The sequence below is a fragment of the Nelumbo nucifera genome, chromosome 1 (assembly GCF_055504915.1).
Source record: "Nelumbo nucifera cultivar China Antique chromosome 1, China Antique-T2T, whole genome shotgun sequence".
Lineage (NCBI taxonomy): Eukaryota > Viridiplantae > Streptophyta > Magnoliopsida > Proteales > Nelumbonaceae > Nelumbo > Nelumbo nucifera.
This window is the reverse complement of record NC_142649.1, coordinates 72,828,029-72,846,955: the sequence shown is the minus strand read 5'-3', so window position 1 is coordinate 72,846,955 and position 18,927 is coordinate 72,828,029. Positions and strand designations below refer to the sequence as shown.

At 35.8% G+C, this 18,927-nt stretch overlaps 1 protein-coding gene across 2 annotated transcripts; it reads left to right on the top strand.

Moving 5' to 3' along the window:
* Positions 1-589: 589 nt before the first annotated feature.
* Positions 590-7,456, top strand: LOC104604866 (homeobox-leucine zipper protein HDG2-like). 2 transcript variants are annotated; one of them, XM_019199011.2, is made up of 13 exons: positions 590-946; positions 1,110-1,650; positions 2,390-2,607; positions 2,703-2,820; positions 3,041-3,229; positions 3,330-3,770; positions 3,860-3,961; positions 4,098-4,298; positions 4,402-4,576; positions 4,692-4,963; positions 5,774-5,869; positions 5,971-6,358; positions 6,842-7,456. In XM_019199011.2, the coding sequence occupies exons 2-12, from the start codon at positions 1,546-1,548 to the stop codon at positions 6,331-6,333; spliced, it is 2,280 nt and encodes a 759-aa protein (XP_019054556.1). In that variant the 5' UTR covers positions 590-946; positions 1,110-1,545; the 3' UTR covers positions 6,334-6,358; positions 6,842-7,456. The 2 variants fall into 2 exon arrangements, with proteins under 2 accessions (XP_019054556.1, XP_010267735.1); XM_010269433.3 differs by lacking the exons at positions 590-946; positions 1,110-1,650 and adding an exon at positions 2,090-2,225.
* The last annotated feature ends 11,471 nt before the right edge of the window (positions 7,457-18,927 follow it).

Here is an 18,927-nt window from a genome sequence, read left to right as displayed (position 1 = left end):
CTTGGATAAATAACTGTTACAATAACTTGCTTATCCAAATTATTTGTATTTGACATTTAAATATATATCCAAATTATTTGTATTCGACGCCTAAAACAGCAAGTTTCATTCATAAATGCTCAGATAATCATATTATATAGATCAACATTAAATTATGCAAAATTTTCTTAAAAGTACCTTATCCAAACAAGAATGGGAGCCCTAGATATTTGATCATTTTGCAATTCACGTAGTATAATTAAGTATCATGCCAGACATTTCAAATCATAATGCAAACGATGAAAATACATATTACATGCAAAATTTCTCTTTTTCTTTATTTTTTTCAAGAGTTACATGATCTCAACTTTTACAAGAAAAAAAATGGAGACTGAACTTAAACTTAAGAAGATGTAAGTAAGAGGAGATAATAGAATTCAAAATTTATGGCAGTGAAATGTTTTCAAAGCATTGCTGTTTGGTAGCCGTCATTCGTTTCACCATGCTCCTTGAGGAAAAATAAAGCATTAGATATCCTCTCTCTCTCTCTCTCTCTCCGCAATTACACCTCTCCCTCCATAAATGCTATTGCACCCTCTCTATACGCTCTGCAATTACTCTTCGCTGCCACATCTCCTCCACCTGTTCCCCTTTCTCCTTCCCTTCTCTTCATCTCCAAAGCTCCATCTCTATCGCTTCTATCTCCCTCCTCCTTTTCCTGTCTCTTTTCCTTCTCTCTTTCTAATATTTTCTATCTCCTTTTCTATCTTCTATGCTTCTTGCTCTCTCGTTTACCAACCCCGAAGCAGTCTCAGTCAAAAACTCCTGAAAACTACTGCAAAAACCTAAACAGTGGTTTTCCGGCTACCGAACAGTCTGATGAACAGATCTGATCCACGTCTCATATGGGCTTCTTAAGAGCTCCAGAAAGCTTGTTTTTCTCTAAGTCATGGATCACTTCACGACTGTAAGTATGATCCGATGACCCAACTGCTCCTTTTTTAAGCCGTTTCTAAGAAACACAGATTCGCAAAATCACCATTATTCCTTCTGTATGCAATGGATGTTTTTCTCTCTCACTTGGTCACTTTTTCTAACTTTATTACACTTTGCCTCCTTCCTCTCTGCAGATAGAACGAGACAGATAAAGATGAAGTTGGATGCTCCGAGATCTCCGTGAGCGTTATTTTATTTTGTTTTTTAGCCTGGTGAAATTAGTTGTCAAAGTCCATTCTTCAAAAGCTTCGACTTCTTACTACTTGTTCCTCTTGTTCTCGTTGCTTGGCACGTATGAACAAATACATAGTCTGGAGCTACCCTTGTCTGAAATTCAAATCTTAGTCTTTTCTGCCCGTGTACTACTTGTAAAAATCTGATTAGCCTTCTCAGACTGCAGCACAGAATCTAGTAAACGCTTTCCCTCCAGGGGAAAAAAAAGTAAACTCTATATAAGACCCCAATCCAGTTATCCAGACCATAGAGAAGTAGAGCTATGGAGAGAGCGCTTGACTTGTTATTGTAGAGTGAAGGAGTTCTATAGCTATTAGGGTTTTCCGTTAGTGAAGTATGCCTTCCGGAATCATGATTCCACCAAGACATGTGCCGCCATTGATGGGAATGAACGGAAAGGTCGCTGGATTTAGTTCGTCTTCTGGGCTTACGCTCGGTCAGGTTAGCGCTATCTATGATCTCTTTGTCTCACCTTTGAATCCCTGCTTTCATTTGTGCTTATTGAGCTTATTTTGTTTTTTTTTTTTAATTTTCTTTTGCTTTTTTAGTTGCTCATGACATTTTCATGTACTTAATTTCATGTTCATGCGCTGTAGATCAATTCAGCCATCGTTTGGCTTATTTTGTTTTCTTTCTTGCTTTTTTTTTCCTTTTCCTTCCATTTGACAGTTACTTATTCTCCTTCTTCTACCTATATACTGCTAACAGATCGCTACAGTTTTATGGTACAATGGGTTTTGGTTTGAACAAAGGTATTAGACCGTTGTTAGTAGAAAAAGTGTATTAAGCCGTTTCAATCCAAATTGTTCTCGATATTCGAGAAACGCGTAAGGTCTTCTCTTGCAGAGAGAGAGAGAGAGTTTCTTCCCTATAAATTTGTGCTTCTTTGTGCATGTACTTCAAGTTTCAACATCGTCTTCTTTCCTTGAGAGTTGAGATGGTGGAGAGAAACTAAGAAAGATCTCTTGACCTATGTGATTTTGCTAAGTACAAATCCACCTTCTACAGAAACATAGGTTTTACTTTTCTACTTTATTTTTTTCATTTACTAAATATTTTCTCCTTTTCTCAGTTTTATTTTCCTTTGGGCTTTCTGGGTATTCAGTGGTTACCTGGCATTCTGTTGGTAGATTGAAAAACAATAGCTTGGGAATCTTAAGGATCTATAAATATGTTCCAGGCAGCAAACATGTTGGATGGTCAGCAACACCAGCTCGAGATGACCCAGACCACACCCGAAAACGAGATGGCGAAGATCAGAGATGATGAGTTCGAGAGCAAGTCCGGCAGCGAAAACATCGAAGGAGGTGGCTCCGGTGACGAACAAGATCCTAGCCAGCGTCCAAGAAAGAAGCGTTATCATCGTCATACTCAGCACCAAATCCAGGAAATGGAAGCGTAAGCTCTTCAAATTTTCTAAAACTGGAAAATAAGAAATAGAAACCCTATGGTGATCTCTAAGTGTAAGCTTTGTTTCTTCCATTTCTTATCAGTTTCTTCAAGGAGTGCCCTCACCCAGATGACAAGCAAAGGAAGGAGCTGAGCCGTGAATTAGGGTTAGAGCCTTTGCAGGTCAAATTTTGGTTCCAGAACAAGCGCACCCAAATGAAGGTAAAAAACCTAAAAAGCCTTCTGCATGGACTGCATTACAGGCGGTGTATACGTTTTCTATATAAAAACAGTATTTATATATAACTTTCTCTTTCTTTCTTTTTGTATCGGTTACTATACCTAGACGTATATTATGGTTGGAGAGAGTGGCATGCTTTTGATAACACTCCTTAGCTTCAGTTTTCTAATTTTAGCTGCTCGTAAATCTATCCTTGTACAGACCCAGCATGAGCGTCATGAGAACACACATCTGAGAACCGAGAACGAGAAACTACGGGCGGAGAACATGAGATACAAAGAAGCCCTGAGTAATGCATCATGTCCTAACTGCGGTGGCCCTACTGCCCTTGGCGAAATGTCATTCGACGAGCATCAGTTGAGGCTTGAAAATGCTCGGTTAAGAGAAGAGGTATCAGGACTCAGCAGAGAGTTTGTTCTATCTTCTGCTTTTTCAGAGCCTGGGAGGTTGTTTTGATTTGAACTTAAGTACTGTTCTCTTTTGTTTGCAGATCGACAAGATCTCGGGAATTGCTGCAAAATATGTGGGCAAGCCTTTGGTCTCCTACCCTCTTATCTCTCCCCCCATTCCTCCCCGCTCCCTTGACTTGGGTGGTGGAAACTTCGGGGCGCAGCCCGGTGTTGGAGGGGAAATGTATGGAGCAGGCGATCTCCTTAGATCTGTATCTGGGCCTATCGAGGCTGATAAGCCTATGATTATTGAACTTGCTGTAGCAGCAATGGAGGAACTCATCAGGATGGCCCAACTAGGCGAACCCTTGTGGGTGCCTTCAATGGACAATTCTACTGAGATCCTGTCCGAAGATGAATACATCAGAACGTTTCCAAGGGGAATCGGACCAAAACCCTCTACATTCAAGACTGAAGCTTCTAGGGAAACTGCTATTGTTATCATCAACCATGTTAACCTTGTTGAAATGCTTATGGATGTGGTAAGTGCATCTTCTTTGCGTGAATTGAAAACAAACAGACGTGATTTTTCTTTTGGGTGTAACCAAAATTTTCCCTTTTTGATTATCAGAACCAGTGGTCGAGTGTGTTTTCTGGCATTGTCTCAAGGGCCATGACACTAGAAGTTCTGTCAACCGGAGTAGCAGGAAACTACAATGGAGCCTTGCAAGTGGTAATCTACAAATCTCTCTATTTTTCGTACTGATCAGCAGGAGTTACTTATTTCATGGGTTTAAGAAAAACCCAACTTCCATATTAATCCCAATCAACTTGGCTTCTGAGAAGTAGAACATTTTTCGATTTCACAGATGACAGCAGAATTCCAAGTCCCTACACCACTGGTTCCGACTAGAGAGAGTTACTTTGTTAGGTATTGTAAACAGCATGCTGATGGGACTTGGGCGGTGGTCGATGTTTCCTTGGATCATTTACGCCCTGGACCTGTGTTAAGGTGCAGAAGAAGGCCTTCAGGCTGTCTAATCCAAGAAATGCCAAATGGATATTCGAAGGTGAGCAAACTTCTCCAAACCTTCTAAGCTAGATTAATGTATTTTTTCTTTTAATGCAGGATTTCCCAACTAATCTGTTCGATGGTTGCAAATTTCTTAAAAGGTTATATGGGTCGAACATGTAGAGGTGGATGATAGAGGTGTTCACAGCATGTACAGAGGGCTAGTTAATTGTTATCTTGCATTTGGCGCGAAGCGTTGGATTGCTACTTTAGATCGACAGTGTGAACGCCTTGCAAGTGTAATGGCAACTAATATTCCTTCTGGAGATATTGGTGGTAATACATAATTCATTTCCTACTGCAGCATCTGAAATTACAAGGAATTCAGAAATCATGAATCAATCTTCTTTTAATCTTATTCACTTATTAGTATTTCACTTATTCTTTACAGTCATAACAAGTCCAGATGGGAGAAAGAGCATGTTGAAGCTGGCTGAAAGGATGGTGATAAGTTTTTGTTCTGGGGTGAGTGCTTCTACTTCTCACACATGGACTACATTATCTGGAAGTGGCGCTGAAGATGTAAGAGTCATGACCAGAAAGAGCATAGATGATCCAGGCAGGCCTCCTGGTATTGTGCTGAGTGCTGCCACTTCCTTCTGGCTTCCAGTCCCACCAAAGAGAGTTTTTGACTTCCTGCGTGATGAGAACTCCCGAAGTGAGGTATCTAAAACTTTGAAGCCTTTTATCTTCCAGTTTTGTCATCACACACAGAAATGAATTAGAGTACTGGAAATCTTTATTTCCACAAACAATAACCATATTATTGTGGGATGCATAATTAATTTATATCAATTCACAGAATAAATTAATACCTTATTGAGTAAAACAAAATCACAGAGAAACATCATAATTAGTATGGAAGAGTATAACCTAACACAGAACATAAATCTAATTTGTAGTATTCATAAACTAACATAGGACCTTATTTAAGAGTCATACATTAGGTTTGAAATCTGTAACCCTAATCAAAATACTCTAACGTTTCTGTTGGTTATAAAAAAGTGGCTGTGCTCATTTTTGGGGCGCCATAAAGTCAAACTATAACTATAGCTGGTTGCTTAATTGCAGATGATCAATATAGTATATATACCAGTCACGGAATTAGCTTTAATTAACACATGGGCAACGAACATGAATATGCAGGAGTGTTTTGCTTGTGCATGCTGTATCAGGCTGCAGACCTAAGTCTATGTATGATGATGGAAAATAAAAGAGAAATAGAAAGTAGATGGAAATTCATACCAAAAACAGCCCAAATGCAGCACTACATGCACTTTACACAAGTAGCTTGAACACTAAAACCAATTCTCCATCCAAACACAAGTATTCTGGTTAGTTGTCACGTCGAATTTGATTCCACAGCTGTCTACTAATGAAACAAGAAACCTATTTCTAGATGCATCCATCACTTGCCTGAATTTTCATTTATCTCTAACTGAGCTGTTTTTCATGTCTGTCTCAAAATCACAGTGGGACATCCTTTCAAACGGAGGTGTTGTTCAAGAAATGGCGCATATTGCTAATGGCCGTGATCCAGGCAACTGTGTCTCCCTGTTGAGAGTTAATGTAAGTTTCGGATGCATGTGTTATCGATCTAATTCATCATCATCTGTTTCAACCTGCCTCTGACGTTAAACTGACTAATTAGTTGTCATATTAATTTGCAGAGTGCAAATTCAAGCCAGAGCAACATGTTGATATTACAGGAGAGCTGTACTGACTTGACAGGGTCTTTTGTGATCTATGCTCCTGTGGATATTGTTGCAATGAATGTGGTTCTCAATGGCGGAGACCCAGACTATGTAGCTCTCCTGCCTTCAGGATTTGCCATACTGCCTGATGGGTCAACAGTTCATGCAGGAATTGGTGGGGTTGGCTCTGGTGGATCTCTTCTGACTGTTGCATTTCAGATATTGGTTGATTCAGTCCCGACTGCTAAACTCTCTCTCGGATCAGTTGCTACCGTTAACAGCCTCATCGCTTGCACTGTTGATAGGATCAAGGCTGCAGTTTCATGTGAGAACGCATGAACCCAAAATGGCTACCGAATCGTCGGTGAGTCAAAGTTCTTTACCGACATTGATATTTTTAACTTCTCTATCTGATGATCATAATCTGGTGGGTAAAAACTAAAAACTAAAGATTGATCGAGAGCTTTCAATGGGGTTTTAAAAAAATGTGTTTCGATCAGTCCTTTCGAGGGTTTCAAAACTAAAAGAGCTGACAGCTAGGGTTTCACTTCACGTCTCGGCGTGCTTTCGATCAGTGTCGTATTTCTCTCTTTTTATGGGGAAGTAAGAAACCCTACTAAAAGGAAGAACAGGCGGGAGGGATTTCAACTCCGGATCTGGCTACAAATAAGGCGTGTACAACGGGATACCACAAGCCAATCAAGTGCGAACACGCTGTACAAGTCTTGTTTGTAGCAGTTCTCCCCCATGCATTAAATGCAATTTACCAGTTACCACCGACCGGACCTAATGACCTAGGAAATTGTTCTGCTCTCACTTTTTCGTGTTGGTATTGTTGTTGTTGCAGAGCAGAGTGGAATAAAAGATAGAAGAACCAAAGAGAAGGGAGTCAATGGAGGTGGGTATGGAACTGTGGATTTTGAATGACGGATTGAAGTCAAGAGCGAACCTTACCCGACCCGTGGTGGCGTTTACTTGGGTACCGTATGACAAAACGGCTGGGGCACAATCATCATCACCTCGCAAGGGAAATGGTTCGGGTATTGACTTCGCCAAAACGGAGTCAGAAAAGATACTAATTACTGTAGTTTGATCCATAGAGTTAGGGTTTTGACTTACGAATCTTGATCTTTTGCTTCGACTGTGTCTGTTCTCTTGTATCCTTTTGTCTTCTCCAATTCCGTGTGGTTTTGAAGCGTCTGGTGATTGGAGTCGAACCAGTACTAGTGGCAAACATTTGTTTCTGTCTTTGATAATAGTGTCTTCAATATAAGATCCCATTAAATTAGCTATCTAGGTTTGGCCTATTTTCTTTTGTTGGTTCCTAGCCCAATCCCAATGATGCCTTGTATCAAGAATGGAATATTGGATTGATTGGAAGCTTCAAATCAAACATTTGGGTCTCTGTAGATCTTCTACTTTTCAATCCCACGCCATGAATAAGAATGTCTCTGATGTCACACTCTTCGTTGGCATGGTCACTCAATTACTCCCAGTGTCCCACTGATCCGGCCGCTCACACCTATTATATACTCGTTCACGATGCAAACGCTAGCTTACCCTGTTGTCCGGCTGAAATCAACTATGTTATTCAGTTTAATTTTAAGGGAAATAGATAAAACAACAAACACTAAGCACCTAAGAAGCTCAGACCATTAATGGCTTACCTGTATCTGATGCCCATGGTGGATGTGATGGATATAAACGAAAAAGCTAATGGGGTTGTTGACATAGTACCACAATTCAACTCTGTCTTGGTTGACAGCAATGTGATCCAGCTTTGACGATGTTATCAAGGCCTCAGCTTGGCTGTTGCGCTTAAAGTACTGGGCTATGATTTTAAGAGTCAAGTATCATAGCTATTTAATTGCTCCATAAATAAATCCAAAGAAAAAATAATAACTCTTGTACAGTAAAGAAAGTATACCTGTAACCGTGTAAAAGATCAGGTTGGCAATGCCAGCAGGACGAGCGGATTCATTGAACGAGTCAGATGATGAGAAGAACATATATATATATATATATATGGTTTTGGATTATATGGGTTCCACCTCTTCTTCATCTTCTTATTTTTGCTGTTGTCGAAACACTTTGTTTTCTTCACATGCATCTAAAATTCTTTTTTAAAGGCTTCAGAGAGATGCAAGAAAAGATAATTAAACAGTTTTTGCTTGAGTATATAAGATGGGTTTGATTGATTCGAGCGAGCATTGAACACTGTACTGATCCGACAATTAAGCTTTTCAAATCAGCATCCTTTAATTTTCTGGGGAGAAGCTCATGAAAGATAGACTACAACTAATGTCTCAACCACATATCTTCTCATAAGATGTTCTGCAAAAAAACCCTGTGAAAGTAATTTGAAGGATGATTTTACATACAGAGAATTTGTGGTTGGTGATCAGTGCTGCACTGCCTTTCGTGTTTATTATGGCAAGCCAGTGTGGTAGCAATACGAAAATCATGGCTAGTTTTCCTTCGTGGACAGGGAAGCCATATATAGAATAATTGAAATTTAATACAGTAGGCATATTTGAGGAATTAAACAAAACCGTAGGTGTAATGACAAATTTGAGAACAGTGTCTAGATTTCAGATAAGGCCAGTAGTGCTATTGATAACCAGATTACAACTTATATAGAGAAAGGTAGGAGACTTCCTTACCCCAACGGAGAGAAGCCACCTCATCAGTCTCATCTCCCTCTCTCGACATCTCAGCATGCCCACTTCATCCCTCTTTCCTCTATGTTTATCCTTTTGGAATCCCCTCCTAAAACTATTCCTAAAATCTCTTTCTACCAAAATCTAATCTAATGTGGCACCACTATCCCCCACTTTCTCCTAAACTATCTATAATTCCTATTTATCCTCTTCCCCACTTTTCATCTATATCTATTTATAGAAAATTTGAATTAAAAAATTAAGAATTACTTAAATATTATAATAGAATTATGTAATAATTTTGAATTATTTATGAAAAACACAAAAAATAATTATAATATATTTAATAATATTCATATTATTAATAATTTTATATTTTATGAAATTCCTAATGAAATTATAAATTTTATTTATGAATTTCATAGAGGTATTGAAGCTTTAAAATAACAAAAATAGGTAATAACTTTCAAAAAAAATGTTTTTAATAGATATTAAAAAATAGAATAATAATTGTGTTTATTAATGTACTAATAATAAAAACATTATTTCACTTATATCAATTAATAATTCTAGAAAATAACTTTTTCGAAGTTTGATATTTAATAATAATAATTTTAAAATCTTAATCTATATTTATTATATATTTATATGTACTAAAATTTATATTTATTGTATTTTTAGTAATTGCTCATTGCATTTTTGTGATAAATATATTTTCAATAATTATGTATGAATCTATTTTAGAAAATTTTCAATAATTATTGGAGATTAAACTATCGTTATTTATTAGATATTAGACTATTAGTTTAGTTGAAATTAGGAGTGTTCATGAGTTGGTTTGGTTCAGTTGTAGGTTGTTTGGCCAACCAAACTGACCTAGTCAAGTTGGGGAATTAGTCACCCAAAACCAACTGACCATTAGTGAAAACCAATCAACTTTGGTTGTATTGGTTTGCGTCAATTTTCGGTTTGGTCTTTTAATTCAAAAGATTGAAACTTAAAAATTTAAATTTAAAAGTTACAATGGTATTATTAAAAAATAAATTTTAAATTTACAATATAAAACATTTTGGAGTAAGAAATATGGGAATTTCCCACTTTCTCATATTAAAAATATTATATTTAATATATATGGTCGGGTTAGTTTGGTCTTGGTCGATTTACAAATGGCCAAACTAAAACTGACCCGACCTGATCAAATTGGGAAATTGCTGAACCGAAACCCACCAGAAATACTAGAAAACTGACCAAGTAGGATCGAGTTGGGTCAAGTTGGTCGGTTGGTTGGTTTCATCGGTTTGATGAACACAATCCTAGCTGAAATTAATTATTGTTATTTTTGTATTATAAAAAAATATTAAAAGTAGTATATAAAATATAACTAATTATTAATTAATTAAAAAGTTAAAATATAAAACAATTATATACTCTTATGTGCTTCTATTGTTTAGCTTTCACTTAACAAATGAATTTTAAAATCCAGTTTAATGAATTTTGAAATACACAGCGAGTCTTTGTCTATGCTATTCTACTATCTATATCTAGTTTTTTTCCTGACGAGTTGGATTGGATGCATTGCCACAGGTATTAGCTAATATGATTTTAAGCATTATAGTGGTCTGCATACGTGGCCGATCAATGATGTAACAGTGGACGTGGATATGCAATGCTAAGGAGCATTATTCATTTTATAGAAAAGCACAGATAAGCCCAATGCAGATTTCTGAGTTCTACTGCAGACCTATAAACATTCAAAATGTCAAATACCCCCCACTCTATACACCAATGCCCGCCCGTGAGTTGACATCAATTCCGACCTGGCACCTACCCCATTTGTACTTTGGGCCTAAAAATTCTGACCCTAGGCTGAACCGTCATTCTCCCTTCATTTTATTGTCTTTTTACCGTAAATTATTTATACCATCCTTGAGATTTTTGTTCTTTTTTTTTGAGACTTTTGTTAAATACTAAAACCTACCATCAAATTTACTCAACAGGGATCTACTGTGAACAATACTGAACAGGGATGGATTAATCATCCCTTGTGGTAATTTTAGGCTAAGTACAGCTTGTTTTTTTGATAGATTAGGGCTAAGTAACTTATTCCACCACTCTTACCAAAAAAAACTTATTCCACCCCTGCAATAATATGCAGTTAATCATAGTGAGGAAATTGCTTAGATAATGTTCAAATTTTTCAAAGGTGCATTTTACTCGTTTTTACACCTTGTATATTATATGGACAAAAACATTGAGGTTAAGATGAGAATGAAAATTTGAAATTTTAGAAAAATAAAAATATCAAAACTGTATTCAGTATTTAAATGAGGGTATTTTTATCAATTTCAAAAAATATATATTTTAGAAGCAAATGTTTAATTAATTATTAACAACATTTTGGTAAAGCATTTATTTATGTCTCTTTTATTAACAAACCCCATTAGTTTCATGGTCAAAGGGGGTATAGGTTATTTGGTAAATTTAAAGGGATGATATGAGAATTTGACCGTAACTAAAGGGAGCAGAGAAGGTTCTCCAAATGTCTGTAATATATTTTATTGGAGAATAGAGATATCACCTATTAGACTTAAGAGTTCAACTGACATGCACTCACTAATATCGGCTGCACGTTAAATTCAGATTTCAATCAATCACATTAAAAAATTAGCTTATTTTTCATTGGTTCACATTTTATAAAATACGCTGTATATTCACATTTAATAAGATGCATTTGTCTTTACATTCAACCAATCACATCTTTTGCTGCATGCATCATAGATTTTGCATAAATTTAAAAATAGAAAAAAAAATGAATATACAAATATAGAACTTGAAATTGAGAAAGGAGTTCCTTCGATGGTTCCCCTCTCTCTCACTCAAAAATCCAGGTCCAATATTATTTATATAAAATGAAACCTCCAGCTTCACTTGGTAGAGGTATAACACATGACTAGCAACGATGACATGTCCATTGTATCCCTAACTGGCAAACAGTTCAAACTGCAATTATGCGGTTTTTCTTGGAAGACAATAAGGCTCTCTCTCTCTCTCTTTCTCTCATTTTCTTTTTCCTTATTTTGGGATGGGGATAGGGGTTCTAAGGGATGTGGCAATTTCAAAAACAAAATAATACAGTGGTGAAACAGCCCCTAGTAGTGCGTTGGGTTCTTTGTTTCTATTGAAACAATAATCTAGAACTACAAACAACATATAGGATACAACCTTGATTTGTGGTTTGTAATTTGGACTCTATATACATAAACCAACTTTGAGGGTGTTCGAAACTGTGTTCATCTTATGGATGGACCATTTCGATCCACTACATAGGATGAATAGTGTGTTCTGTGGTGGGGACAGGATTGGTGTCTATTGATACAGTATTTTCTTGTGGTTGCACTTGGTCCACACCCAATTTACAGTTTTCTATTGATACAGTACATCACACCTCTACTTTTGTTGCCCTACATATTTTTATCGTAGCTCTTCTACTCCGCTGTTGTGCTCCACTGTAAGGGAAGAATTATTTAATATTTTTATTTTTTTAGTTTTAAATAGTTTAATAATTTTTTAAATTATATTTTTATTTTATTTTTAATTGTTTTATCACCATTTTTCATAAAATAAATATTTATTGGTTAATATGAATTTATTGATGTTTTTTCCAATTTATTTTGGATATAAAGTGTAAAAAACTATAGATCATTTCATAAACTGTATGTGAAATGCATGGAATCAAAATATATGGGGTGGACCAGTGCACGCTACACCTACAGAATGTTATTATGGATGTGGACTGGTTCAATTGACACAATCTATTAACAGTTCAGAACAATTGTGGATTGTGGTGTGTAAATTGATCCCTACCAAGGTTCAAAGTATCGATATGTGCCGGCCAATACGTATCATATCGGGGGCTTCCCAATATGCCCCTATAGAGGGTGTATCGGGGTTTTGAATGGTTCAGGGAGTGGATGGACCTTTAAACCGGCTCCTTTGAACCAAATTTGAAAAAAAGAAACTAAAAAAAAAAGAAACTACCAATGCAACCCAATACGCCTCTACCGATGTATCGGATGTATCGATATTTTGAACCTTGATCCCTAGTCCCTACCACAATGCCACCAATTTCTCATCCACATTACAGTAACAAGCCCTTAATTTATGAAGAGAATGGATTAATAATTGTATTCTTTCTCTAGTAGATTCTAAAATGGCGTAGGCATAAATCTGATCAAACATTGAACACTTGGCTTCTATTGGTTCCCAAGTGTTGGGTACCCCATATTTGGTGAGTTTACCTGTCGTCCACATATTTAAACATTCAAATCATTTGAAACAATTGCTACCAAAAGTGAGAAGTTGATAGGGGGAAAGAAAAAATTTATGTAGTGGATATTCATTTCCTCTCTCTATTCATTACATAGTTTCTCATGGAGCCACTTGAATTGGGTGTGAATTCGACTGGACAAGATGCTATAATAAATACTAGCGGAGGGGCCCTGCTTTGCAGGGGTTGGAATGGAATTGTTGACCTGTTGACCCATTCATTCAGTCCTTGGCCAAAAACCGTTGAATAAGTTAATGACCTATTGACCCAAACAGTCGAACCATCGACCCGTTGACCCGTAAAATGGTTTTTTGCTGTTTTTTATTTTTTTAATTGGGAACCATCCAGACAACTAGTTCCGTTTTATCATAATCTTGGTCGTTGGCCAAAAAGCATTGAATCGGTCAACGACCCATTGACCTGTTCAATGATTTTTGGTTGTTTTTTTTATTTTTTTTTTAATTTTTATTGTCATAACGGGTCATCCGTTCGAACCAAACAGTCAAACCATCGACCCGAAAATTGGTGGCCAGAACGATTCCATTTTCAAGTCGTATGAGTCACACGCTCGAATGACATAACACATATAGTATTGACGTACTGCTTAATGGACATCACACTCAATTTTTTGCCTGTAATATTTGTTGTCAGAACGGGTCATCCATTTTTTTATTTTTTTAATTGGGAACCGTCCAGGCAACCAGTTCCGTTTTACCCCAATCCCGATCCCTGGCCAAAAACCGTTGAATCAGACAATGACCCATTGACCCGTTCAATGGTTTTTGGCTGTTTTTTTTTTTATTTTTGTTGTCAGAACGGGATGTCCGTTCGATCCGAACGGTCGAATCGTCGACCCGAAAACCGGTGGTCAGAACAGTTCCATTTTCGGGTCGTATAAGACACACTCGAATGACATAACATCATGGTTTTTAAAATCAATCTGGAGACTGAACCGGTCAGGGGTCTGGTTACCGAGTCAAACAATCAGCCCGTTCTGACAAAAAAATAAAAATAAATGAAAAATAGTCAAAACTGTTCGAATGGTTCAGTATCTATTTATTAACAATATTTATAATAACTATTATATATTTATATAATTAAATAATTTTATAAAGAATAATTAGATAATTATAATAACAATATTTATAATTATATATAATACCATTATATATTTATCTAACAATATTTATATAATTAATAAGAAATAGGTTGCTCTCACGTAAAAATCTATTCGTCTGTATGGAGAAAGCATCCCAATCCTATTATATATATATAGATAGATAAATAGATAGCAATCATTGCATCACTTGTTTAAGGGGCCAAGTTGTTAGTGAAGTATGACATCCTATTAATATAGTTATTAATACAACTGCAAGCCTCACTAATTAAACACACCCTGCATGGAGATCTATGAGAATGAATAGACTTTCCAGTACAACGAAGTTTCAATTTAACCAGTTTTTATTGCAACTGAAACAGACAGATCTAAATTGAGCAAATTCCTGGGTATGGCATTCTGTACAGGTTGGAAAATTAATTAACTGTAATTATGGTTATAGGTATTTCCTGTAAGCATGGATAAAAGGATGTCTGTAATTGTGAGAAAAGGAAATGTGCCACTACCAATAATCGTCATTCATGAATACTTTGAGGTTTGTAATATTGGATTGCATGAGATGATTCACTATTGGCGGAAAAAAAAAAAGATTTGGAAAGGCAACCTTGTTAATAATCTCTCCAAAAAAAAAAAAAAAAAATTCAATCATAGAATTTGAACCAAAACATGTATGACTCATGATTCAAATTGTAAATTAAAATATTTTGAACCAGGCTGATAAAATCCACTTTCTTAAACTTATTCATAAAGTTTCATTAAAAATTTTGTTATTGCGCTTAGTTTCCTAACTTTTTTGCGAAGATGTCAACTGAACATACAATACTCGAAAGTTTCCCCAAACTTCTCTAATCCCTATGAATTTTCACTTAAACCCTTTTTTTTGTTGAAAAACGGAAGGAGCTACACAACACGAGTGTAGCACATCGTTAGCTATCAGCAAAACAATAAATACCAGTTTTTCAAAATCAGATCAGACCGGACAGTAAAATCGGAAAAACCGGGAATTGGTCACCTGATTAATTCCATTTTACCCCAAAAGTTTACCTTGGCAACTCTCACTTAAGGAGGTTTCCATCTAATTTGCAAATACGACTTTCCCTTGTTTTGGAATTCAAGCATATTCTCTACTGGAAGATCCTTGTTGTTGATAGGGGTGTCAATGGTATTCGAAAATTCGATTTTAAATTTAAGATTCGACATAATCAAATCTAATTCGGATAATTTGAATATCTAATCAATCGAATTTGGATATCCTAGTCATATCAAATAGATAATCGGAATTGAATTCGGATATGACCTGATTTGACTTGATTATCCGAATTCGATTCAATTATCCGAATTTGAATAATTTAAATGTTTTATATAATTTATATATAAAATAATTAAATTATATAAATAATTTATATATTTATATACTTTATATAAATAAAATACTTATTTTATATAGTTATTACTTACCTAAAATAATTAATTGGTCAAATTCGAATCGAATCAAATGTTCGAATATTTAATCGAATTCAAATTCATATATTAATTTTCAATATCTATCAGATATTGAATCGAATTTGGATATTGGATTTTCTAATCGAATTTGAATTCAAATACTGTCTGATTCTTTTCGAATTCGATCTATTTACACCCCTAATTGTTGAGTGCTTTTTTATTTCTACTCTTCCATAATTTCCATAAAATAACTGTTATTTTCTCCATATAACAACTGAGCTTAAAGAAATACAACTATCAAACGAGATCACATCTGTGCCCCACAGAGGGCGCCCCACATGCAAATCTCAGCGTGCATTGGGAACATCTCCCGAAGTTATCAATGGGAGATGTTCCCATTACACTGTTAGGGGCATTTGTGGGGCGCCCTGTATGGGGCACAGATGTGAATTCCTGTCAAACATCCAGAACTGAAAAAACTTTGGCTGTTTGAAAAAATAGTCCGGACTGTTTTGGGAGCCTGTGTGAATGACATCTAATGTAGATAAAATAATATTTACACTTAACATTCTTTTAACTGAAAAGACAAATGAGGACCTAAATTAGCTAAGGTATCATGTGCAGAGGCTCTCAAAATAGCCCAGACTGTTTTTTCCACACATCAAAATGATCTCCCCAGAACTAGCTAGGTATTGACCCCATGACAAACAGATTACAACACAATCCAAAACAAATAAATTAGCTAAGGTATCATGTGCAGAGGCTCTCAAAATAGCCCAGACTGTTTTTTCCACACACCAAAATGATCTCCCCAGAACTAGCTAGGTATTGACCCCATGGCAAACAGATTACAACACAGCCCAAAACAAATTCTCCCTAGAATGAAGCCCCTCGTTTAGCTCAAGAAAGCTAAATTATTCGCTGATCTTTTGATCCATCTAAAAGAAACCCCAATCTCCCTTGAATAATTGATTTCTCTTACAGATTGTCCCAAGTGTCCAGACCCCAAAACAATTATTCTGCATCCAGTCGGGGAAAATGTGGATGACCCATTAACGGAGATGGCTACTTGGCATCTCTCCAAATACGGAGACACGGGATCTAACCTACACACAGTTTCTCTGTAATAAATTTAGTGAATACCATGTGCACGTTGCTCTCCCCACCCCTTAAAAATATCATATTGTATCCCCTATGCCTTACCAAATAGAGCTGAAATTTGAATCCGTTTATAATTGGATCAAATACTACGGATCTACAATCTGATCTAATTTAATTTAAAGGGTTTTTTGCAAGAAAATTGAAAAAGTTTGTCAAATTAACAAAATCAGTTATATTTTCAAACTTCTTGCAAAAAGAGTGAGTGGGAGAATTTTTTATTTTTTATGACCAAAATGATCTTAACTAAAAAAAGTGACCCAATGAAACACGATTTTCATTTTCTTTTTTCAATCTTATTCTCCCTTCTCCTTTTCTCATTGTCTTCATCGTCTAAGTCGCTATCTTCTCTTATCTCCATACATATGTAAGTCTCTCTCTCTCACATACACACACAAAGGCTGAGTTATTGTTCAAGTGCTTTTTTTTTCTTTCTTTTTATGTATTGACTTCTAAGGCCGAGTTTAGATCAAAACAAGGAACCAGGTTTATGAAAAAATTAACGAGATTGAGATGTTGTGATTCATACTAAGAACCAACTTGTTTTATTTAAATATCAATAATGCTCTATCTAATATTTGGTTGTATGTGCAACATTAACAAAATATCTTAACCATTACAGTTGGTAATTTAGATGTGCAAGGAACCATCCGGTCTGTATAATGCCGAATAGATGATGGTTGTAACTTAGAAACCATCCGGGACTAAACAAACTAGATGATTACTTGCAATTTTGAAGTATCACTTATAGTTGCAAACATCTATCCCTCACATGATCTATTTGTAGTTATACCATCAAATGCATCTATAGCCCAATAAACTACATGGTTTTATATGATTCTCAAATGTGTATAGACCATTCAATATAGGGTAGACTGGATGGTGTTTTATAGACTTAGAAACCGTCCACCATCACCAAGCCCGGATGGTTTATTATAGTTTTGAATCATCAATTGCAATTGCAAATATCTACCACTAAAGTGATAAAATAGTATTTACGCCTTCAAATTCATCTAAATCCCAAACAAACCATAAGGTTATATATGATTCAAATAAGTGTATAGACCATCCAGTATGGGGAAGACCGGATGGTGGTTTACAAACTTAAAAAATATCTAGCATTACATAGGTCAGATGATTACTTACAATTTTGATTCATCAATTACACAGGTGATAAAATAATAGATACACCCTAAATTCATTTAAAACCCAATAAACCAAAATGTTGTATATAATTCTTACAAGTGTACAGGCCATCCGATATAGTAGATTTCAGACACAAATAATATCTTTTTAACTTTTCAAGTTTTTAGATTTTAGATTTATCAAACGCCGCCTTAAACACCATCCATCATTAAACAAAATGGATGGTTGCTTGTAATTTTGAGTTATCAATTATAGTTGTAAACATTTATCACCCATTTACATGGTTCTATATAATTCTCATAAGTGCACAATCCATACAGTATTGAATAGATTGGATAATGTTTTACAAACGTAGACGGCATTAAGTTTGTAAATGGGTGGTTTTTACAAACTTTTCTTTTGCTTAATCCATTAAGGTTCATTACGAGCCATTGTTAGTAGTTTTATTTCATTCCCACAATAAAGAGATGGACACAAATTACACCTATGGTGACACTCGGTTTAAGGTCCGCAAAAAAAGAAACATCAAGAAATAGGGCATCCAAAAAATTATCTTTTCCAATTGCGATGATGAATTCAGTAACATCAAACTCATCCCTTGTTGAAACTATGAAACAATTAACCAATCAATAAACAGTCAATTATCATTGCCATATAATCTTCCAACTATACCAAAACAGTTGCACGATGTATCCATCGTTAGGCTTAAAGAGAAAAGAAGGCACGTGAAACCATCATGAGCAGAGTGGCTTGAAATTCAAATCAAATATTGGCCAACACTAGTAGCAGCTTCATGGACTCCGGGTTCAACAGCAACTAGAAAAGCATCACTAGGAAAACGAATGGCACGACCCCCAATGATCCCATCTGCACACACCAAGGCAATGAATGAAAAAGTTGCCCCATTAGAAAAAAAAAATGCACATCCATCTCCTATATAGTTTAAGCCAAAATATTATCTCTGGTCATAAGGACTACCCAGATGAGCAAAGTCCTCAGACTTAAATTGTAATAAATCTCCCAATACTTCCTTTGCACCATTCGAAAATGAAAGACTCCCTTCCAAATGATCTACGAGGACT